Below are 26,279 nucleotides of genomic sequence, written 5' to 3' on the forward strand. Positions count from 1 at the left end.
CCTAGTTAACCAGCTCGGGTCCGTCAACCTGAATCTTGGCGATGAAGAACAAGCCCTGCTACTTCTCAGTTCATTACCAGACAGTTGGGAGACGCTGGTGGTCTCCCTAAGTAACTCTACTCCAGATGGCAAACTTACCATGACGATGGTTAAGGATGCTCTGTTTAATGAGGAGGCCAGACGAAAAGAGACAAGCATGAATCAAACTCATGCCCTTGTCACCGAGAGTAGAGAAAGGCCTCAAGGTAATGATAGAGGGAGAAGTGGAGGCAGAAACAGAGGGAAGCCTCAACCACGTGGAAGGTCCAGCAGTAGCAGGAACCAGCAGACGGGTAACATAAAATGTTACCACTGTGGCAAAGAAGGCCACATGAGGAAACACTGCCGCAAGTTTTTAAGGGAGCAAGGTCAAAGCAGTAAGCTGAAGAAAGAAGATGGTGAAACCCTTGTCACTCTTTCTGGAGATGTGGCAATACTCTCCACCAGTGACGAGACGTGTCTGCACGTTGCAAGCCATGATGTTGAGTGGGTGGTAGACACAGCAGCATCATACCACGCCACTTCCCACAGTGAATTTTTCACTACGTACAAAGCAGGAGACTTTGGTACGGTAAGGATGGGGAACGCTAGTTCCTCGAAGATCGTGGGTGTTGGCGAAGTGCAGATAAAAACCAACGTTGGTTGCACCATGGTGTTGAAAGATGTTCGACACATTCCTGACCTTCGGCTCAACCTGATTTCCGGGACAGCCCTTGATCGACAGGGCTATGACAGCTACTTCAGCAAAGGCACTTGGAAGCTGTCACAAGGTGCCATGGTTGTCGCCCGAGGACATATTTGCGGTACGTTGTACAAGACCCATGTGAAGATCGGTTCTGATAGCCTCAATGCAGTGGAAGACGAGGCATCACCGAATCTGTGGCACAAGAGACTCGGACACATGGGTGAGAAAGGGTTGGATACGCTTGCGAAGAAGGCACTCATCAAAGTTGCCAAAGGAACAGCGTTAAACCCTTGTGAGTATTGTTTGTTTGGCAAACAATGCAGAGTCTCGTTTAAATCCTCTACGAAGAGAAGATCAGAGTTGTTGAGTCTGGTACACTCTGATGTATGTGGTCCCATGGAAGAAGAGTCATTGGGAGGTAACAGATATTTCGTGACATTCATTGATGATGCTTCACGAAAAGTCTAGGTATATGTTTTGAAGTCAAAGGATCAGGTCTTCGAGCACTTCAAGAATTTCCACACCCTAGTGGAAAGAGAGACAGGAAAGAAGTTGAAGTGCCTGCGAACGGACAATGGAGGAGAATATGTCTCCAAAAGGTTCGCTGCATACTGCGCTGATCGCGGTATTCAACATGAGAAGACGGTCCCATATACCCCTCAGCACAATGGTGTAGCCGAAAGAATGAACCGGACCATCATTGAAAGAACAAGATGCATGCTCAGTATGGTCAAGTTACCAAAGCCATTCTGGGGTGAAGCTGTTCTAGCTGCCTGTTACCTGATCAACAGATCACCTTCTGCACCACTGGAATTTGAAATTCCTAAGAAGGTTTGGTCTGGAAAAGATGTCTCTTACTCTCACCTGAGAGTGTTTGGGTGCAAAGCCTTTGCACACGTATCCAAGGAGCTAAGACAGAAGCTCGATGTCAAGTCAACTCCATGTATCTTTGTTGGATATGGAGATGAAGAATTCGGATACAAGTTATGGGATCCAGTGACAAAGAAAATTGTCAGAAGTAGGGACGTTGTGTTCCATGAAAACCAGAACATAGGAACTGAAGCTTCATCAAGAGAGCTTAGTTCCGATACTCCAAATCCTGCACCATTACAGTCCGCCACAGATAATGAGGATATGCAGGATCGAGATCCAGAAGCAGAAGAAGAAGCTCAGGGTGTCGAGCAGGGGGAGCAAGAATCCTCTCCACCAGCAGTTGGTGTACCACCACAAGGGTTAGATGGTGACGAACCTCCTTTGGTTGATGAACCAAGAAGATCGGCAAGAGGTCGCCTACTGATTCCATCGAGGAGATATCCGGAATCAGACTATATTCTGCTTACTGATGAGGGGGAGCCAGAGAGCTTCCAGGAAGTTCAAACTCATGCTGATAGAAGCCTATGGGTGCAGGCAATGCAAGAAGAGATGAGTTCTTTGCAGAAAAATCAGACCTATGAGTTGGTGAAACTTCCTGAAGGAAAGAAAGCCCTAAAGAACAAATGGGTGTTCAAGCTGAAGAAAGATGGCCAAGGAAAGCTGATGAAGCACAAGGCCAGATTGGTTGTCAAAAGATTCCAGCAGAAGAAGGGAATCGACTTTGAAGAGATATTTTCTCCGGTGGTGAAAATGATGTCGATCCGAGTCATACTCGGATTGGTAGCCAGCTTGAATTTGGAACTCGAATAGATGGATGTGAAGACAGCCTTTCTCCATGGAGATTTGGAGGAGAAAATCTATATGGAGCAACTAGAAGGGTTTGCAGCTCCAGGGAAAGATCACTTAGTCTGCAAACTGAAGAAGAGTCTCTATGGCCTCAAGCAAGCGCCGAGGCAATGGTACAAGAAGTTCGACTCATTCATGATGAGTCATGGTTACAAGAGACTTGTTGCAGATCAGTGTGTCTATGTTCGAAGGTTCCAGGATGACAAGTTTGTCATACTCCTTTACATTGATGATATGTTAATCGTTGGTGAGGATAGGTCCATGATTAACAAACTAAAGAAGGAACTATCCAAGTCCTTTGACATGAAGGACTTAGGCCCAGCACAGCAAATTTTGGGCATGAAGATTGTTCGTGATAGGAAAGTCAAAAGGGTGTGGCTATCACAACAAAAATATGTTGAACAGGTCATTAGACGTTTCAACATGGGAGATGCTAAGCCAGTCAAAACTCCACTTGCAAACCACTTCAAATTGAGCAAGAGCTCGTGTCCTTCTTCAAAGAAAGAGATTGAAGAAATGGAAGCAATCCCCTACTCTTCAGCAGTAGGAAGCCTGATGTATGCAATGGTTTGTACCAGACCAGATATTGCTCATGCTGTAGGCATGGTGAGCAGATTCCTTTCAAATCCAGGAAAGGATCATTGGGAAGCAGTCAAGTGGATTCTCAGGTACCTGAAAGGTACATCGAATATGTGCTTGTGTTTTGGGGGAGCTAAACCAGTTTTGGAAAGCTATACAGATTCAAATATGGCAGGAGATTTGGATAGCAGGAAATCTACTTCGGGATTTCTCTTCACCTTTGCAGGAGGAGCTGTCTCTTGGCAGTCCAAGTTGCAAAAGTGTGTTGCTTTATCCACAACAGAGGCAGAGTACATTGCCGCAGCGGAAGCTGGGAAAGAGATGTTGTGGATGAAGCGTTTTCTCCAAGAACTAGGAATTAGTCAAGAAGACTACAAGGTACATTGTGATAGTCAAAGTGCTCTAGACTTGAGCAAGAATTCAATGTACCACTCCCGCACCAAGCATATTGATATCCGCTATCATTGGATACGCGAAGCGATGGAACAACAGCTGTTGAAGCTTGTGAAGATCCATACGAAAGAGAATCCAGCAGACATGCTGACGAAGGTGGTTACAAGTAAGAAGCTTGAGCTATGCAGAGACATAGCTGGGATGGATAGCATCTAGGTAAATGGGCATGGAGGGGGAGAATTGTTGAATCCATGCCCTGAGCAGTCAACAATGACTGCTCAGCGCTTAACCCTCAACCCTCAACAAGTAACTGTAAATGCAGTTACATTGAATGCAAATAAATGCATTCATACGTGAGGCGAGGTGCCTATAAATTGAAGCTTCAGGCGAGAGTTTCAGACACACCCAAGGAGAAAAGAAAAGAGAGAGAGTCGAGAGAGCTCTGAAAGAAAAGAAGAGAGTTGAGTTGAGTGGAGTGTAATCCTCCTCCTCTGTAATATTTTCTTGTGTTCCACTATTTATTAGTGAAGCTCTTTTCTGTGGATGTAGGCAGTTGCCGAACCACGTTAAATTCTTGGTGTCACTGAGTACGTGAGTGTACTCTTTTATTACCGCTTTTATCCCTTCCGCTGTGCTGATTTACCCAACAAAAATTATGGTTAAAAATACAACAAAATCTTAAAAATATAATTTAAAAAAAAGTAGTTAATTAATAGAATAGGGAAAAAAAAAAAACGAAGAGATATACGGTGATTTAGAAATTAGGCCGCGGGTGGGTACGTACGTAATTAAAATAGAAAAATAAAATTTTTTTAAAATAAAATTTTGGTCAAAACTTTGAATTAGGAAAATATAATTAACGCAACGTATATACGTGAGCCGGCCATGACGTACGAGAACATGAAATATATATATCAGAGCTAGGTCTAAGTGGAGGAAAGCAATATTTTATAGATCCCTTTAAATATTTATTTTGCCTACGTACTCTTTTCCTCCTTGACAAAGTCGAAAGAGATTCTTCTAAAAACAAAAAAAAAATTGTATTTTTCATGCATGGCCGATCATAGAATATACTATTTTTCTCTCAACATATCCGTGACAAAGTCTAGAAATATATTTTACTCTAACATTCATGAGTTGATTGTTTACGATTGGCTGTGGATCATTAATTAATTAATTCGACTTATTGCGACAATTAATTAATAAAGGAAATAAAATAATTAATCCACCTAAATATATTAACGAGTCAGGACGAGGATCTGATCATAGTTAATTCGTAACCATGCACAGGGGCCACCTTCTTCTTTTTTTTTTTTTTTTTTTTTTATAGCTTGTTATCTCTTGCCATTTGTCTCCTGATCTTTTACGGGAGATCATCGGATGATCTCCATACCACAAATTCTTTTTATTTAAAAATCTTATATAAATTGGGTCAAACATGATAAGCCCAACTTATTAAGTATGGATGATAAAAGTAGTATATTTAAGTGGTAAATTTCATTACATTAATGATCTCATTCTATCTCATCTTATCTATTTCTTTAATATCATTTAAATATAAATATTTTTTATTTTTAAATCTTTAACTTTTTCATATAATTATTATCTAATAATTACAACTTTTTTAAATTTAAGATAAAATATAAAAAATAATTTAACTTTTTCAAATTTTAAAATAAAAATAGAATTAAAAAATTATATTATAATAATACTTTAATTTTATAATATTTTTATTTACCCTTTTCTCTCTCTCTTTTATCAAAACCTAATAAAACATCTTATTTCAAAACAAAAAATAATCTTAAAAAACTAAATTAAAACAAATTTTCAATTTTATCTATTCACTTTCACAAACTCCGATATTACAATATTTATTTTCTTTAAAAAAAAAATTACTCAGATTATTTTTTCTCTCATTTTTCAAAATCTAATCTCATACAAATTTTCAAAGAAAAAAACTACTTCACCTCTGACTGCTCAAGTTGACCGCTTGTCTAATTTTATATTATTTACTTAGTGATTAAGGAAATAATTTTAAGTATATTAGTATATTAGTATATTTTTTTAAAAATATTTAAAAATAATAAAAAAATATGAATAAAACAATAATAAAAAAAATTTACAAAATAACGATGGGTCAAAATGAGCGGGCAGCAGGGTAGACCAACTCATTCTCAAAATACTTTCAAATATTCTTGGAATCCAAACCTGGCCTCGGAACGACCCTTAGCGTAAGAGCCGACCTAGCTATTAACATTATATATATATATATATATATATATATTTATGACAGTAATGGTTAGTTCAATGCAACTTGAGTCACGACAAGTACTTCATTAGTTAATTATTTATGAGAGGAGAGGGAAAGGATCAGAGCTACATGTGGCGTTGGGATACTCAATTCAATGTGTAGACCAGACTTTGAGTGAACATTAATTAGAGATTTGAGAGATAGAAATTATAATTATGTCCGACAAGTACTCAAATGAATCCTTGATCAATTTGTCAAATTCCACTTTTTTATAAGGAATGGACCGACTGATATTAAGTTTAATTAGCATTAATTATTTTGGAACTATTTTTTTTTTCTTTTCTCTGACCAGTAAGTACGTTTGAAACGACCGACTTTTCCTACAGCTTATGTAGCCAACTTTCATAGAAATTATATATTCGTATAACCATAGGCAACTTCCAGCTTTGAAATATCTGAAGAGCAGAGTACAATATAAACCGATCTGAGGCTTTGGCCTCAATAATTGATCATAATCATCAAAGAAAGAGATCTATATGGCATTGCAAATGTTACTGTTTCGAATGCTTGTGTTAGTCATGTGCTCAGTCAATGCATTCGCGGGAGCATCGAACGTAATAAGCAGTTCATGTCCACAAGACTGTGGGAATAACGTTAGCATTCCATACCCTTTTGGAATCGGAAAAGATTGCTACGTCGGAGATTGGTTTGAAATAGTCTGCAAAAATAGGTTTCCAAAACCCTTTTTGAAGAGGTTCGACCTGGAGGTGCTGGAGATTAACATAGATTTACGAGGCACAGTTCGCGTCAGCTATCCCATATTTTCAAACTGTACCAATGTCACGAACAGCAAAAATAATCTGGAGTTAGAGAAAAGTCCTTTCGCCTTCTCCGCCAACGAGAATAGCTTCGTTGGCATGGGTTGCAACAACTCTGCCTCGTTGCGAATGCGGTCCTTGCTCGATGACACGTTGTCATTTAGTGGGTGCACAACCCCTTGTGACAGAGGTCCATTCACAAATGGAAGTTTTTGCAACTCCACAAACTGTTGCCAAATTACAATCCCTTCTAATCTCCAAGCATTCAATACAACTATGGAGTCGAAAAGTAGTAGTGAGTACTGCAACTATGCATTTTTGGTCGACCAGAATTGGTTTGAGAACAATTTCACAGAGAGCCGAATCCAAACATGTATGTTCCAGTGGTATTGGATTGGGGGATAGACAATACTTCTTTCTATTCTCTTCCCATACGGAAAAACTCGACGGCACGTGAATACAAGAACTCGACCTATTTCTGTTATCGGGATTATCCGTATCTACTTGGGAATGGCACTCGAAACCTTACTTTTTCGTGCAAGTGCCATTATGGCTACAGAGTAAATGCGTATCTTCTTGGAGGATGTGAAGGTAAATTTATCTTTCGTAACAACCTATATTAATTTACTCCATTTATTTAGTACTCCAATTAAGTTTTTTTTATTTGAAAGTCAAAAGTGTAAAACCAATTTTATAAGCATAGTTATTTTTTGATTGATACTTTACGCCATTATGTTAATTTAGATCTAAGAGATCAGTTATGAAAAAAATTGAAATTCAGATTAGATGGAAAACTCATAATTAAAAAAAGATCTTTGTATTTTTTTTTATTTTATGAAATGATACTATCACATCGGTAAAATACTTAAATTTATAATTTATACCGTTATTGAAAATTATAAAAGAAGTTTAAAAAAAATAAGGAGAAAAATCATGCATGGAAAACAGAGTACTATAATATCTATATACCGTACACTTGTTTTTATTTTTTTATATAGTATACAGATAATGATTAGTAGAAGAACTCATGATCATAACCTTGACTTTGCAAAAGATTTATACTTATTTGGTGTAAAGATTTTTCAAATCTAATCATCATAGCCCCTTTTATGAGGAGGCAAGCCCTCTATCCAAGTGGGATTAAAGTTTCTCAAATTGTTCTCTAACCTTAATGACTTCAAGTAGTAGGCAAGATATAGGAAGTGGGTCATAGTACTATAATATCTATTACTCATTCAATGTTGTCCTAAATATTTAGAAAATGATAATACGACTCTCAAATATACTCATTAAATGTGTTCACTAATATTTTTTTATTTTTTTTATTTTTTCTTAATAGTTAAGAAAGTTAATTTATTTTTTTAATCTTTTCTTAATAAGGATGTTTAAAAAATACTTAAAAAAAAAAAATTCATTTGCACTGGTGCGCTTATTTGGAGTGCACATTAAGTTGCACTCTAGCATTGTCCTAAATATTTATACAGACATCAATAAATATTATAAGGTTTTTCATACTATGTATCTGTTGAGGACGTGTTTTACACCACCAACCCCACGGATCACCTGCAACGAACAAACAAAGGAGCGGCACTGGTTGCCCTATGAAGTCTCCGATGTCAAAGTCAGTATAGTAATATGAGAGTAAATATATGTAAAGAAGAAGTGAATCAAGTTGAGTTTTTGTTACCTCATGTAGGGCACTATTTATAGAGATTATTTCTTTGGAGTGATAGAGTTCAATTTACCTTGTGAAGCATTTTCCTTTTAGGAATCTAAGTCTATCGTTTATTAGGAGCTGAGTCGTCTCTCTCTTAGGAGTATGAGTCTCTTCTTCTTAGGAGTCTGAATCTCTTCTTGACTTTATCTCTTAACTAAAATTGTGAAGCTTAAATATCCCTTCTGGTATCACTTTTTTTCTTTTACTTGAGACCCTAAAATTCAAATTCAAACTCAAACAACACCGTGTGAAGATTTTTTTCCCTCAAGGATATGGCACTAGTTGCTAATTTACAAGCTTGCAAGCACATGTTAAGATGAAATTAAAACCTGGGACTTGGAGTACTCAATCTGTCCAACCATGCAAGAGTCACCTGAAACAATATTAAAAATGGCTGCTTTTGGATGAATCTCGAATTGTTTCCTATTCTTTTTTTTTTTTTTTAATATTTTAACAAAAAAAAATTCAATTCAATATTATTAACGAAACACTTCCTTAATCATTAAGTAAAAAGAAAATTGTTGAGATCCAATCGGAACCCAATTGTCGGTGAGACTAGCATTTTTCTTTAGAGAGGTGCTACTCTACCACCTGCAAGTGCCTACTTATTGTGCCACCTAGTGCAAATTATATTTTTTTCCTTTTATTTCAAATATTTTTTAATCATATTTAAATATTTTTTAAAAAAATAAAAAAATATAAATACACTAATAGTTATTTCCTTAACTATTAAGAATTTTTTTTTTAAAAAAATCAAATACATAAACAATCAAAATGATAGAATAAATTGAACAAGCATGATAGCATTATTTTTTTTTTAACAAATTCCATTACAATATTGGCAGATATTGACGAATGTGCAGACCCTCGCCTCAACCATTGTACATATCATACACGCTGTGAAAACACAGAAGGTTCTTTCCGTTGTGTCGCTGCTAAGAACATCAAGCTATTCATAATCATTGGTATGTCTTCCGTCTCTTGTATTGACAAATTGAAGCCACATTCTCATAAATAGTAAAAATAACATTAATTATGCTAATTATAAGGGCTCGTTTGGATAGTGAGATAAGATAAGATAAAATAATTTTAGATAAATTGAATAAAATATTGTTAAAATATTATTTTTTAATATTATTATTTTAAAATTTGAAAAAGTTAAATTATTTCTTATATTTTACGTGGAAATTAAGAAATTATAATGATGAGATGAAATGGGTTGAGATGATTTAAGTATCCAAACGCAGCCTACTGAACTAGACCCTACCACTTTTAGTGAATATTATTTATCCATGATCTCATCCATATTAAATATTTCAACAACTTTCTTCTTATCAATATAGACTACCATTTAATCCGTAAGAAAGCTAACGTCAGCTTCCAATTTATTTCTACGAAGATGGTTAAATGAATGTCTAAAATATAGATATTTTTATATATGAAATTGAGATATGCCCATATCATTTCATCAAGTTGGTTTAATTAATTAATATATATATAATTAGATAGTCAATATCTATGCAGTTTATATATTAAAGTTATCTATATGCATAGCTTATGCATTTATAGTACAGTAAATACTCGGTCCAAGCATTGGTAATGGTCCAATGCCAAAGTATGAAGATATTTGGCTAGTCCAATGTCAATGTTCTCTTTTATTCCTCTTTTGGAAAATTGAGCCAAAAACGACTTGTAAACCATTCTCATATTGTTTTTCTGATTTGTTCTTGCTGATTTATAATTGTTTCTCACGCCTCTACTGCATTTTTTTTCAGAAATACTTATACTATATTTTTAAAGAACTCGTAGAATTTAGGTTGTTTATATTAGTTTTAATCAATTGAGGTTACATATTTGTTAAGTAATGTTAGATATTATTTTATGATGTGCAAATCACGCATACTTCATTTGAAAAAAAGTGATATCTACCAGTAAAAAATAAATTTTTCATGTGGGTCCCATGATTTTTCCACCTTCTTATAAAGAAGCATATGAGGCTTGTTAGTTCTCCAACCTGAAAGCTATATTTTTTTTTTTTCAGTTTAATTATCATTCATCTTTTGGAGTACTTCTAATTCAATTTTATGTGAACCTGCATGCTTTTGGCACAACATAGTAGTTCATCAGTGGGCAATATTCTAGCATTCATAGAAATCATGTCTATCTAGTACCACACGATGTTTTTAATCATCCATTTTATTATTTTACCATTATATAGTACTACTGCAAGGAGTAATCTTTCTATCTCATTGAGTCAAATATATAGGTGTTAGCGCAAGCCTTGGTGTCTTATTTCTGATTTCCGGTGGATGGTGGTCATACAAAGTGATAAAGAAAAGCATGAGGATTAAACGCAAGGAGAAGTTTTTCAAACGAAATGGTGGACTACTGCTAGAGCAACAACTATCTACATACAACAAAGACAATGTTGAGAACACCAAACTGTTTAATTCAAAGGAATTGGAGAAGGCCACTGATCGTTTTAGTGCAGATAGAATAATTGGACATGGTGGACAAGGCACTGTTTACAAAGGTATGTTGGCTGATGGAAGAATTGTTGCAATAAAAAAGTCCAACGTAATTGATGAAGTGAAACTTCAAGAATTCATAAATGAAGTCGTGATTCTTTCACAAATTAATCATAGGAATGTGGTTAAGTTGATTGGCTGTTGTTTGGAAACAGAAGTTCCGCTTCTAGTTTATGAATTCATTCCTAATGGAACTCTTGCCCAATATCTCAATGGCCAAAATGAGGAGTTTCCACCAACATGGGATATGCGTTTACGAATTGCTATAGAAGCAGCAGGGGCTCTTTTCTACTTGCATTCAGCAGCTTCTTCACCAATTTACCATCGCGACATTAAGTCTACAAACATCCTCTTAGATGACAAGTATAGAGCAAAAGTTGCAGATTTCGGAATTTCAAGATCTGTTGTTATCGATCAAACTCATCTAAGCACACTAGTACATGGAACTTTTGGATATGTAGACCCTGAGTATTTTTGGTCAGGCCAGTTTACAGATAAGAGTGACGTTTATAGTTTTGGTGTTGTTCTTGTTGAGCTCTTGACCGGAGAAAAAGCTATCTCATCATCAAGAACCAGAGATATCAAAAGTTTAGCTGCATTTTTCGTTATTTAACAAAGATAATCTTATATATGGTAGTATAAAGTATAAACGTCCACTAATTTTCTTTTCGTTTTCATAAGCATCTATTTTTATACACGAATAAAATGGTTCCTCAAGCTGCCCTACGATCTGATCTCCGCAGAGAGGGAAAAAAAGAAGAAGAAGATCAAAGAACTAAAACATATCCTCCATATTATATTACCCTCTGGGTTTCTACTGCTGTTTAGAGTTTGCAGCAAAAGAAGAAATCAACTCCTCTTTATATTTATCTTTAATAGCCACCTTCGGCTTTTTTCACCTTTTAAATCTTGCCAAATCATGAAGATTGTCAACCTGCTAAAAGCAACAAAACCCTTGGCGTAATAGGCCTCACAAATTTAGACCATGTTCTTCATGCTCAAAGGATCAAAGAAAGTTACGAGCTTCATGAACTGCTAAAAAAATAAGCTACATAACATCTTGGTTTATAAAGAAGACCATCAGGCTCAGGTGACCATTGATCGCTTGAATGTTTATCTACCATTACAAGGTCTATTGCTTAATTGGGTGTTGTGCAGTTTTTTCACTTCTTTTTCGTTCTCTCACGGTCAAACCCTCAAGAAACCACAAATCTGCTAAAAGAGCCAACACCACTATATATTTTCCTCAGAGACTGAATCCACCCAATGGAACTCACTTCTCGAGAATGACAAGGGTGCTTTAAACCCACCAGAGACCAAGGTTGTTGTGCCATCTAAACCCCTTGTGAAAGGATATCTGGAACAATTAATTAATCAAATCCACAAAAATCATCAAATAACTTTGATGAGAGGAGTGAAGCAACTAACTCTTAGCAACTAGATCTATCTCTCCCCATGTTATGGTCACATGCCATGGGCATGATCTTTCTAGTTGCCTGCTGAGTCAGCTAAATCTAAATTTGAAGAACCGGATTAGGAAAAGATGCAGAGAAATCAAACTAAAGATAAATTCTCACAGGTTATAACTTGGATGCTTTATTTAATACCATCTGTCTCACAACTCACTAAGAGAATTGATGTTGCTTTACATGAAGCAAGATGATTTTTCGGCATTATCAGCAACAAACTATTTCTGCTGAGACTTGAGTTCCTTCACCCTCTCTTCAGTAGCCCTCAGCGCTTTTCCGTAAATGCTTATTAGCTGAAAATTATTGCTATTTAGAACTTCAGAATTTGATTTTCATGAGACCCAAAAACTTCCAATCATATTGGAAAATCATTAGAATTACCATTTCACACCAATGTAATAATGCATTGGACACAGATTTAGGAAGAATAAGTTGCAATAGAATGTCAGTCATATAATCCAAAACAGACTAGATTCTTTTTTTTTGTAACCACTTTTTCATTAGTTGCCATTTTTTCTTAGTCACAAATCTCAATGCGTTTTTCTTATGAAAACAGGCTATACATGTCTATAATGCAAATGTATAATCAGCAACAGCAAAGACAGAGCACAAGGAGTAGGGAAAAAAATATAGTTTTGTGAGAGAACTTTAGCAATCTCTGATTCCAAGAAATTACTCATAAGTAATAGAATTGCTAATGTATATTAAATTCGTCTCAACATCACCAAACGGAGCCCAATGCTCACAAGTCTATTATTCCTTCCAATATATCTCTAAATAATCCACTAAAAACTTTTTCTTTTGCAAAATCAAATATTTCTTATTTGATCTTCTAATCCATTATGTTATCTACTGCTACACGTGCTAACATTCCATGCTTCTCACATAGTGCTCCAAAATAAGAGCCTATCCCTGCAATACATACATATCATCAAGATGTATAAGATTGAGAGATAGAAAATATTAGGAGGAAAAAACCTAAGCAATATGCTTGTCTATCTCAACCATATATTAAGTTCAATGATGTAGTGAATAATCACAACATGACAATCTTTAAGTAGATCTACGTACAAGATCATGTTCTAACCTAGTTGAATAAAGAAATTATAGGTAATCTAACCAATTTATCCCCTCAATAAATAAATAGATTCATATAGTAAACTTGAAGAAACAAAATTAAGATGGAACTTGCCCCGTTCTGGATGGAATGGATCATTAGGCAACTTGTTATCTGCAAACTCCGTTCCCAAAATCAAGAATATATTCATATATGTCATTGCATATATATATATCTGCGTATACAGGCCGTAACCCACCATTGTATGAAGAATTTGTAGGACAAGATGCAACTCCATCAGGTCCTATTTAGTCCATCTTTGACGGTCTTCAAATGCAATATATGTAATTAAACTGAACTATGAAGTAGAACTTTGAACAGGTAAAACTGGATGAGAAGAAAAGAACACACTTGTAGATCTTAAGCGCTTCTATTGCAATGATGCAGGATACTGATACTGGGTGTCCAGATTAAGTAAATCCATCTTATGAGAGAAAAACCTGAAAGAGAAAGCATATACGATCATATACTAAATAACCATCAACTTGAGAGACTGACTCAGGAGTGTTCAATGCATGTATGACTTCTGATACTTCGGGGCTCACAAGTACAGCTCCAATGGACATATATGCAGAAGAAAGGGCCTGGGATTTGAGGTTCTATCTCTGGGTTTAATTATATCCCAACTTTACCTTTGCAAGGGACACAAGGTCTGGTTTTATGTTGTACTTGTCGCACCCAAGCATTGCGCCCAGCCTTCAAAATACACCCCAATTACTTAAGAAAAAAACATATATGAACAAATCAGGTCTTATAATATTAGGATACAAATAAAGATATGCATACATATAGGGAAATATAAGAAATAGAGAGTAAGTACTACCTCGTCCGCAATAAAAGAATGTCATATTTCTTTATGTATAACAACTTGAATCTGCATCAAATATGAAACATTTTATCGTCTAATGTGTCTTCTCCAACAATTTCATATGGGAAAGAGAAATACTAATTTATTTATAAAATTATTTTATAAAAATAAATTTATAAATATATTGTAACGTTCCTTTTACTATAAAGTAAATATGTTGTATCATATTAAGTCACATTAGTTAATCTGTAAGTTTATTTTTACTATATTCTTTGATGGAGTAGCATTTTGATTCAAGATTTTAAAACCTTAAGTTTCCTCTACACCTTTTGTGTTTGTGTTTTAAATCTTTTTTAGTTTTTTAATAAATCAAGTGTCATCACGCAGTGATGCTACGTACATTAAGAGGGTCATCTGAACAGTAAGCATCCAATGATCAAGTAGCATTATTGATCTATCATTTTATAAACAATTGAAATTTTAATAAACAATACGAGAAATTTTAAAAGTCCAAATGAATTAGAAGCGAAATGTTTATTAACAAAAATTAGACAGAAAATACATTTTTGCAAATTTTGAAACTCCAAAGAGCAATATATATGTGTGTGTATATATTTATATATAGGAATTGAAAATCCAATAAAATTCTTTTAAACGAATAAGACTCAGCTGATTTTGCTTTAGAGAAATAATTCTTATTAGATTTGGGGGTTAGAGTACTGGCAAAGGCGAGTGGAAGTTATAATTTAATTAATAGAAATTTTATTTACAATCTCCAGTTAGAAATTACATATGTAAATATTTCATTAAATAAAAAAAATATCATTTTGAGAAGAATATTATTGTAATTTTAAAAAAATTTAAAGATAAAATTGATTAGACTTATATATACAATCTTTATTTAGAGACTGTACATAGTATTATTCTTTAACTAATGTGAAGAAAAAATTATCTACATTAAATTAGCTAAACAAATTTTATCTACAAGATGAGCTACAATAATTTCAAAACTCAAGTCCTATTTGAATTGAAGCGTAGCTCAATCAAATCGAATATTTAATCATTTTCTGAGGTCACTCCGCACGGCTCCCTTACGCTTTCCTTCCCGCGGCCATGTCTCCTTGTTACCTCCCTATCTCCATCATCTATCTCTTTCTTCCCTCCCTATCTCCGGCGGCTCTATCTCCTTCATCCCTCCCTATCTCCCGCACAGCTCCTTTCTCGTAGCTCTGGGCAACTCTTATCTCCTTTCCCGCAGCTCTTGGCAGCTCGTGTCGCATCCCCCTGGCCACAGCTCCTCGTGTCACAGAAGCGCACTTACGAGACAGACAGACACATTCACACACACACTCACAGCTCGATAACAAGAGAGAGGACCATCGTCCACAAGGCCCAAGGCCTAAGCCTGAAAGCAACAGAAACCTGAGTGTCTGAGATCGGAGGCAGAGACTCCGTCCTTTCACAGATCGGACCAAAACCGTGAGTCGTTTTCCCACATTTGCCACACTCTGCTTCTTTCTCTGCCCTCTCGGATCTGCTTACTCGTGCATGGTTGAAATGTAGCTCTAAATTCAAAAATCTTGATCAATGCCTCGATCCGTGCGGTGTCGTTTGCAAAGAACAAAAATCTCTGATTAGTGGGGATTAACGCAGCTGTTTGCTCTAGTTGAGTTCAGTCCTCTGTGTGTACTCGTATATACGTTGTGTGTATTTCATAGCAGTTAAGATTCAAGCAAAAGTTTAAAGCTATGAATTTTGACGTCCGCGTGAATTAGATAATTAATTATTTATAGTTTGAGTCAGCAGATGACTGATCTCTTTTCTTGATTGAATCTAGATCAATTGGTGAAATATTGGCTTTAATGATAGAAGAATATCCTAGTCGCTTATATGCTATTAGTGCTTCTCATTTACCTTGCTAAGACTGAAAAATTATGAATTCTTCCTGATTTGTCTCCCAATTTCTGGAATTGGTGCTTCTTAGTCAGTGAGTCTATATTGGGCTCGTGAGATCCTAAATATGGATTGAGCAAACGCCAATACCTGCCTCTACGAGGATTCTTTGTATTGTTTTGTAGTGCTCGAGTGCCTATCTTTCACTTGGGAAACCCCTTCTTTCTCCTGGAATTTTCACATCCAATTTAAGGTTTGCTTCTTGTATGGACAATTGTCTGTGCTCCCTTCGATTCTTCCTTCATTAAAATTTTCGCTTATATTTGGTTGGTCCTGTAGTTTTCTCTTGTTTTCTGCTAATTATTTGTAGTTACCATTACATATGTTTCCTTCTCTAAATATCTTAGCATATGGCTCCAATGATGGCATGAAATCTTTGAGACCTGATTGTCCAACTTGATGACAACTATAAGCATATTTTTTGAGGATGCCTTGCAATTGATGAAACCCTTTGGCGATGAAGCGTGCCTTGTGCTGTTCTATGGACTCGCCAGCATGATGTTTTGTGCGGATAACCCACTTGCAACCAACAATGTTAAAGGAAGGGGGAGGGGGAACAAGGGTCCATGTTTTACTTTGGAAGAGGGCTTGAAACTCTCTGCTCATGGTGTTGCGCCACTCAGAGAGTCGACTGGTGTAGTAAACAGGGTCTTCGAGAACATCAAAAGAGGCGGAAAGGCACCAACAGGGAGGGGGTAAGGTATGTGACCATGGTTGAGCTGTTTGGGCCTGAAGGTGTTGGTTTTTTACTATGTAACGATGGGAGATCGTGGAGGTGGTGGGGGATTAGAAGGAGATTCTAAGGTAGAGTTAAGAGACGGCGAGTTGGAGGTTGAAGATAGAGAAGGGTTTGTTTGATGAGACGTAGGGGATATATCAGGTGTAGAGATTGGGTTGGAAGTAGAGTTGGGGTTGTTGGTTGAAGTTGATGGAGTTGGGCGCATAATAGAAGGCAACGTAATGGGTAAGGCTGTGCATGTGGGTCGAGTAGCAATGAGGCCCGACGTTGAACGGGAAGAGTAAGAGAAGGAATTTTCATTCAAGAAAACATCACGGGATATATACATTCTGTTAGAGGGAAGATGTAGACACTTATAGCCTTTATGAATGGGACTATATCCAAGAAAAAGACAAGAAATAGCAAAAATTAATCTTGTAATTGTTATGGGGCTGAAGATTGGACCGACATTCGAAACCAAAAACTTTAAGAGAGGAGTAATTGTGGTCTTTGTTGAAAGGAAATAGGTAAGGTGATTTGTTTTGGAGAGATGTAGATGGAAGAAAATTTATTAAATATGCAGTAGTGTGGAACGCGTCCGACCAAGACTTGTAGGGAAGGGATGCCGTTGCTAAAAGAGCAAGACTAGTCTCAACGATGTGACGATGCTTTCTCTCAACCACACCATTTTGTTGGTGAGTGTGAGGGCAAGAAAGTCGATGTGCAATGCCTTGGGAATTAAGGACGCGAGTGGGGGTTAAAATTCACCGCCCCAATCACTTTGAACAATTTTAATTTTAACATTGAGTAATCTTTGAACATGTTTTTGAAATAACAAAAAAGTAGATGTTGCATCACCCTTAAAGGCGAGGGGGTAAAACCAAGTGTATCAGCTATAGTCATCAACAAAGGAAATGTAATATCGAAAACCATCATGTGATATATAAGGGGATGAACCCCAAACATCTACAAAAATTAAGTTCAAAGGTCCTGAAGACCGATTAACAGAAGTCTTAAATGGCAATTGCCGACACTTGGCAAGGGGACAAGTAGAACAAAAGAAACTAGGCTGAGTGGGAAGAAACAGTAAACACTTGGTGCGTAGAATGTGAGAGACAATCTGAAGAGATGGATGACCAAGGTGATGGTGCCATTGAGCTATTGCAGTTCTTTCACCAACAAGAGCAACCGAAGATGACTTAGGGATGACAGGCGGAGGAAATAGGTAGAGTCCATTACGTGTTGGTCCTTGGATTAAGGGAGTCCCTGTTTGCTTGTCCTTCACAAAAAAATGTGAACCATGAAACTCAAAGAAAACACCGTTATCTTGGCAAAATTGATGGACAGAGACTAGATTTTTTGTGATTTGAGGAACATGTAGTAAATTACGAAGTAAAAATTTAGAAGATGATGTAGGGAGTTGGGAATTACCAATATGAGTGATGGGAATACTAGTGCCATCGCCTACTCTGATTTGTTCTGGGCCAAGATATTGCTCTGCCGAGATGTTTAAAGTTCTGAAGATCAGAAGCTAGGTGGTTGGTTGCCGCTGAGTCAGGTACCATTGTTGGTCTGAGAGAGAATGAGAGTTACTGTAGTGAGCCGAAAGAGATCTTGGAGGCCCGTACTGATATGCTTGATCAAAGCGGTGGTAGCATTGCAAAGTAACATGCCCAACCTTGTTACACACTTGACATGTTGGCTTGCTAGTTTGTTGAGAAGGAGAAGAATGAGAAGTGCGACCACCATGATTTTGACCACCACGACCTCCATTTTGACCACCACGAAAAACACTGCGTCCTCCACGATGAAAGAAATGGGTGGTGAGATTGGCAGAGGGATTGAGTAAAAGACCTTGTTGAATGGAGTTAAGAGAGGTGCGAGTTTCAAAAGTGAGAAGAAGATTGAAATGCTTAGCTAAGCTTATGGGGGTGGCTCGTGTAGTGACGGAGATGACAAATGATTCAAATTCAGAGTTGAGTCCATTGAGGAGGTAGGAGACAACTTCAGAGTCATGAAGAGGCTCCCTGGCAGCTGTCATTGTATCAGAAAGGAGGTGAACTTTTCGGTAGTAGTCGGTCATAGATAGAAAGCCTGTTTTGAGATTTGTAAGTTGATGCCGGATTTGGAATATTTTGGCCTGAGATTGGGAGGTGAACATGGTTTCGAGAGTGACCCATAGTTCACGGGAGGTGTGAGAAGAAATAACTTGGACAAGAATGAGTTCTGTAAGAGATGACAAAAGGACACTGAGGAGTAGTTGGTCAGTTCGATGGCACTAGAGGTACGCAACAAGGTTGGTTTATGGAGTGGGGGAGATAGAGGAAAAGGGTGAGACAACGGGAAGAATAGGGGGAGTGTTGGGGTGTATGTGGAGACTGATTTTGGAGCTGAAAAATGTGTTTGCTAAAAGTGTGTTCGATAGTGCGCTCGAGCGAAATTTGCTCGACATGCGCTCGACACTGGGCTCAAGCGAAGCTCAAGTCTGAGAGTTTGCTCGAGTCCCGCTCGACAGTGAGCTCGAGCGAGACACAAAACCTAGTGTTCGCTCAACACCCGCTCGAGCCAATGTTGATTGGGTTGTTCGCTCGCGACGCGCTCGATAGGCCACTCGAGCGAAATACACAGATTTTGCCAGATTAGGATTTCCAGTGCCGTTTGCTATAAATATATCATATTAGACTTGTTTTATACAGCCTTAAACATATCTTGAAAGAGAAAAATTATCTAGTGAGTGCATATTGTGTGAAAGAGCAAAAAACCCTAGAGAGTGTGAGTTGAGATAGAGGGATTGTAATCTCCTCTGGTTAATATGATTTCTACAGCTCTGTGGACATAGACAATTTGTCAAACCCGGTATATTATGCATCGTGTTCATGATTGTGTTGCTTTTATTTTATTTGTCATCGTTGATGTGTGTGTGTGTTTTGCAAAACATTTTACAACAAGGAGAAGGTGGAAAAGAACCATCAATGAAGTGGAAGAACTCTTGGCCATGGAGATATGGAATACTCTGTGCATGCCAGAGAAGGTAGTTATCGGAGCTTAGTTTAACCGAGACAATATGAGTGAAGTTGCTTAGGAGTTGGAAGGTGGGGAGGGGTCGTTTTCAGAAGAAGAGTTATCGTTGGCCATGAGGAGGAGACGTTAGTCGTATTCCTGCTCTGATACCATGATAGAGTAGAAGAGAGGAAAATATTTGCATATTCTCATTATAAATCATGAGGAGTACACGTGGTATATTTAAACACAGAAAGGAATCCTAACAAACTTTCCTAGACATTTTTACAAGCAGTGGCCGAGCATAGTAGAATATTCCTTAATGCAGCAGAGTTCGTTATATTGCTCTGCCAAAATTGTTACAATCAATACCAAAGAGCACACATTGTGGTGCCCCTAATCCCCCTTATATAAAAACACGGGGATCGAGACGCCAGGATAGTGACAACACGGTCACGCATCCCAACGAAGTGCCAGTGTGTGTACATGCAACAGTGTACAAAAAAAATAACGCAGCGGATTAGTCAGCTAAGTATCAGAATTTAAATACAATCTAAACATCTGTAAGGTTTAAAAGTAGTTATACAGTCATCCAAAATTAAAATACAATACAGTAAAATCAAATAACCAAGCAAGTGATCCCAGATCACTCCTCGGGCGGAGCCGTCTCCTCAGGCTCGCCCTCATCCTCTTCATCTGCATCAAAATCTGCATTACCACAAAATGGTACCGCAGGTAAGTATAACCCAAAATAACCACGTAATAAAAATGCATTAAATGCAACTAACATACATGTATATGAAAAAATATGCATTTCTCTCAAAACATCATTTTCCCCGAAAATGATTATTTCCAACACACGCTAAAATCTCATTTGGCCCAAAATATCCGTAAAACATTTTCCCAGAAAATGATTTACACAAAACTCAACCATTTATCGGACACTGTAGGCGGGACTATACCACCATCCCTACCGCGTGCACAGTAGGCGGGAATCACAGGCGGGACACAACCACCATCCCTGCTTACCACCATCCCAACCGTGTGCACCGTAGGCAGGAATCACAGGCGGGACTCTACCATCGTCCCTGCTTACTACCATCCCTACAGTTCTTTTTCACACAATGGGTACATATCAGAGCACTGTAGGCGGGAATCACAGGCGAGACTCTACCACCATCCCTGCTTACCACCATCCCTACTGCATGCACCGTAGGCGGGAATCACAGGCGGGACACAACCACCATCCCTACTGCATACACCGTAGGCGGGAATCGCAGGCGGGACTCTACCGCCGTCCTTGCTTACCACCATCCCTACAGTCTCTTTCCCTTTTTCTCAAACCATTCAATCCAAACATTTCAAGCATATTCAAATCATTTCTCACACATGAAATCACAATTTTCCAAATCACACATGAACATGAATGCAATACGCGAAAACCCAGTTTCCTTTACAAACATGATCAAGCATGAAATAATGAAATGTACATGGACCAACCCAAATCCACAACCATCAATAACCAATAACCAATCCAATCAATCCAACCAAACAACTCCACTCAAAAATCCATCCGACCCCCGAACTCCTCGGACTCAGTCCGGCATGTTCAACAAATACAGTGAAATGAGTTAGTGCAAAAATACATTTAAATCACGAAAGTTCTTTGGAGAAATACTTACAGTGCTATATAGCAATTTCCGAAGGATCACGAAGCTGCAAGAAGTGACGTCTGAGCAACGCAACAGTGTAAAATACACTGTGGCCGTGGGTCACAAATACCAACTTTCAAACGGAGGCAAACAAAGACCCAAGATTGATAGGGTAGAGCCTAGGGAGGTCAGTGAAGCTAGTGGTGGTGGTGGTTGGCCGTGGGTGGCGGCGTGGGCGGTAGTAGAAGACCAAAAAGCCCAAAACGGAAAAGTGGATGGTGGAGCTTCACCGGTGGCAGATCAGAGCTGGGGTTGGGTCCATTGGGTTGCTTGGAGGTCGAGGATGAAGTGGTGAAGAAATGGTGGCCGGAGGTGGCGCGACGGCGGCACTGGAGTGAAGAGAACGTTGCGGCTTGGTATGGTGCGTGGGGGCTATTGGTAGCGAGTTAGAGGCTGAGATTGGTGGGGTGGTGTCTCCGGCCGGTGGGGGAGGCAGTGGACTAGGCGGTGTCGGGCACGGTGGCGCGATGGCGATTGGTTGAGTAAGGACGACGGACGCACGGGAGAGAGAGAGGGAGGGGGCTCGCGCAGGAAGGAAGCTGAAGGAGGAGAAGAAAAAGAAAAAGAAAAAGAAAAAGAAAAGAAAAGAGGAAAAGAAAAAATATAGGGAAATAAATGAGGTCCAATCCTCATAATTTGGGTCACAAAAATGATCCAACGGAAACGATTTCAAAACCACAAGTTAAATAAAATAATTTAAACATAATGGTAAAGTGAAATTAAAATAATTAAATCCCACAGTAATTAATTTAGAATAAAGAGATTTTAAACGTATAACAATAATTAATAATAAGAAAGTACTTTAAAATATAATTTTCACAAACTAAAAATCATAAAAATAACCCACTAAAATCCAACAATTTTAAAATAAGAGAATAAATTTTTTGAATAAATAAAAATAATCATTCAGTAAAAATACACTAAAATACGAAGTGTTATACACATAATCCTAATTTACGTTATCCCTAAAGATTCTGGAAGAGTTGCTGATGTGGATGAGCCTTGCTGGATTGCTTGTGATGTGGAGGCCAGAGTAGATGGCTCAATATAGACTTCTAACAAGAGTTCATACGTAAACTTGACCTCAAATAAATAGACTCAAAGATGGGTTATAACTTTTTTTTTTTGGATGAACTTCCAAATCATCAATAACTAGGTGATCTCCGAAGACAAAGATTCATGATGTGCTTTTCTCTGCTCTTAGAAATCATCACAAAAAAGCTGAAAATAGGAATACAAAAACTCATATGGATGATTACTTTGTCCCCCTTAATTGTTTTAGAAGTATCACCCAATAGCTTATGTTTACTCATGAAGCAGAGACTTTTTCAACAAGTGATTATTGGCTGATAATAATTATTGGTTCAGGCTTTAATTTAGTAGGGTCGTGTAGTACTTTGGGTTATCTAACTTTTTCAAGTCATCGATCTTTTTATTTTAAAAAATGATCTTTGGGGTTTGATCGAACGGAGTTTATTGATTAAAAAAAGGAAATGATTAATGAAGAAGCTTTATTTTCCCGGGGCCGGCCGTCATGTAGAGTGTAGATATATATATATATATATATATATATATATATATATATATATGAGTAATTAACTTTTCATCTCAACCTCTGGAATTGACAAAGTCCAAATTAAGAAAATATTGTAAAAAATAAATAATGTTTCGATTTTCTTTATCATGGGCGCCAACCAATCATAGTCTTTTCCTCTCAACGTCTGCATGCATGGCCTTGACAAAGATTGTTCTAAATTTCGAACTTTCAGTTCACTCTCGATTCTTGAACATGAGTAAAATATTATCGTTGAGATCAATTAAGTGATGATGAATAATGTTAAATACAAGTTAAAATAGATGAGTATGTGTTGGTGAAATACACAATAATATAATTAAAATTACAATTAAAATAAAAATTAAGACGAAGCCAGTTTGGACTGAGGCACGGAAATATCGCTCTCTTTAAGGAGATTCAAGCCTTCTTCGGTGTACAAAGTCTCAAATTAACCGGTGCAGCATAAATCTTCTTGACTTGACTCCTCCAGGATATAACAGTCCAACTGATCGTCGTATGACTCAAACCTACTCTGCACAAGTGGTTGAGCCCAAAGCTCCACTCAAAAGAACACCTTACTTTTATCTGGAAATACTCTCAAAAATATATATTCACTAAACTTGTTATTCTTATATCACTTTCTCTAAACTATATTACTCTCTCGTACTTAACCGCAAGATAGTATTTTTTGAAAAGAAAATAATACTAACTTCGTACGTACAGAAAAGAAAGAGAACTATCCTTGAATCACCACCACCCACTGGATGCCAACTTTCATTCAATTTAAAACAATTCAAAAACACTCATAAGGGTGAAATGATATGATGGAATAAAGTAACGTACTTCCCCAAAACGGTACAATGAACAAACGGCCATTACCAAATATTAAAGAAAAACCAATGGCTGAAACTTAGGGAGCATTAACAAAGAGCCGGTAAGAAATTAACGGATAAAATTAAAGTTCAAACGGCTTGATTGTTAAAACGGATGATAATGAGCATTTAGAAAATAATTGAGCAACTGAAACATTAAAAACAACCAATTTAAAAGAGAGAAACGTTATAGATAAATACTATTTATTAAAAAATATCAACATTCGCCCACTATTTTTTAAAAATAATATAAATAATAATATGAGAGAGATACTTCCAGATGAAGAAGGATTATTATGCATCATGAAGGTGTGCTCTGCATTGAACCCTCACTTAGTGAAATAACAACCTTTACTCCAGAGTCAGTAGTAGTCTCAGACTTGAACTATGACTGTTTAAGGGAAATAAAGAATTATTACTCACACATAAAAATCCAGGTGTTGACATAAGCTTTATTAGCCAGCACATTACGGCCTTGTGCTCATCCCGGTTTCATGAGTGTATTTGAGAGTAAACCCAAATCTCATAGAGAGCGGCCCCACTCTCACACTCACATAGGTGAAATCTGTCAAGGGTGTTCCTGTAATTCTTACACCCTACTCATAAGAGCTACATAATTTCATTAAGAGTTTCTTTCAAAAACTCATCCTCCACAACATTACAGGATAAATGCACTCACATCATAGGAATGAGAAATAAAAATAACAGTGCATTTCTTATGACCATCATATGATTCGTTTTTCCCATTGAACCCAGTTCTCAGGATCTCTGGTCTCCGGGTTGGGTATCCTCATACATGGCTCTTGAATTATGGGTTTTAATCTCATTCCCCTCGATGTATTCCAGATCATTTCTCTTGTCAAAAATTTGTATAGTGGATCCATATTAATAATACCATCAGTGAAGAAATCTCACAATACTGTATTTTTCTTCTAAATGATCTAGATTTACCATTATAATAATAGTTTTGTATCCTATCAATTATAGTAGTACTATCACAATAAATTAATTGATTTTTTTTTTTCACAAGGAAATAAATCTCTCATCAGATTTGCTTTCTATTGAAGCCAAAGCGCGTAGTTCAACTTCATAGTTGACTTAGCAATAAAATATACGGCAGCCAAATCATTCAATAAAGCACTTTAAATCTAAAACGGCTCAAGAAATAACAATACAGCCAAAAACAGTCCAAAGAATTAATACAATGTACGTTTTAAACAAACCAAATGGCAACAAACATAAAAGCATCCGATTTTAATATATACCAAATTGTTTGCCGCTTGAAAAGTTTTTTCCGTAAACATGCATCAGTTACCAAAGAGGTCACCATTTATGGCTTTTCTCAAAAACTCAAAGAATAGAAAAAAAACCGTTGGAGCCAAATATTTAAAAAAGATATTATTTTCTAAAAACTTGACCCCCACTAATTTTTAGATTTAAACAGAAATTTTCTTTTCATAAAAAATACTCTTTACTCAAAAATCACTTTATTCCAATATGAAGAAAAATAAACTGCTATTTTTTATTCCAAAATCTGAGGAATACATAAGCAAGTGTGCCAAAATATTTAAAAAAAATAATGCACATAAAAAGAAACATACTATGCTTTATTCTCAATATTCAATTTAAACATCCCATCACAAGCATAGCCCTTGCCCACAAAAATTCCATTTTTTGTAATAACATACTGATCAGATTCTATAGTTTGTTTGAAGCCCGCTTTGTTGAGTAAAAAACTCGACATCAAATTCTTCCTCATAGACGGTGTATAGAGAACATCTTTTAACATCAATATACGTCCAGAGGTGAATTTCAACTCAACCTCACCACTCTCAAGAACTTCGGTTTTACTTGAATCACCAAGCATTATAGTCTTTTTTTTTTCAAAGGGAGTAAATTTTTTGAACCAATCTTTATCATAGCAGACATGCCTATTGGCACAAGAATCTGCCCACCACCCTTCAACAAATTGAACCATGTTAATGTCTGTGACCATTGCTACAAACGGCTCCTCAGTTATATTAACTTGAGGATTATTATCTCGCTTTCGAAACTTACAAATTCCAGCAAAGTGCCCAAATTTGCCACAGACAAAACATGCTTGATTTTGTGAAGGGGGTCCATAGTTCTTATCATTTTGGTTTTGAAAACCTTTTTTGTGAGGTCTACTAAATTTTTTGAAATCTTTTCTTTGCGGCTTCAAAAAACTATTTCTTGTATTTTGACCTTTGGGCAAGCTACCACTTTCAGAAATTAAATTTACCTTTGTCATGGTATCCTCATTACCATTTTGAAATACCAAATCATCTTGGCCTCTTGCTTCCTCCTCTACATGAATACGTGTGA

General features: G+C 36.9%; 1 protein-coding gene and 1 non-coding gene across 2 annotated transcripts; both read left to right on the forward strand.

Moving 5' to 3' along the window:
- The first annotated feature begins 6,189 nt into the window (after positions 1–6,189).
- Positions 6,190–11,342, forward strand: LOC108996764 (putative wall-associated receptor kinase-like 11). Its single transcript, XM_035695108.1, has 2 exons — positions 6,190–6,857; positions 10,456–11,342. Exons 1-2 carry the CDS (start codon positions 6,203–6,205, stop codon positions 11,340–11,342), a joined length of 1,542 nt encoding a protein of 513 aa, XP_035551001.1. The 5' UTR covers positions 6,190–6,202.
- Positions 11,343–16,431: 5,089 nt separating this feature from the next.
- Positions 16,432–16,505, forward strand: LOC118349740. Its single transcript, XR_004802659.1, has one exon. It is a non-coding gene; the product is annotated as a small nucleolar RNA R66 (small nucleolar RNA).
- The last annotated feature ends 9,774 nt before the right edge of the window (positions 16,506–26,279 follow it).

This window comes from Juglans regia, chromosome 10 (assembly GCF_001411555.2).
Source record: "Juglans regia cultivar Chandler chromosome 10, Walnut 2.0, whole genome shotgun sequence".
Lineage (NCBI taxonomy): Eukaryota > Viridiplantae > Streptophyta > Magnoliopsida > Fagales > Juglandaceae > Juglans > Juglans regia.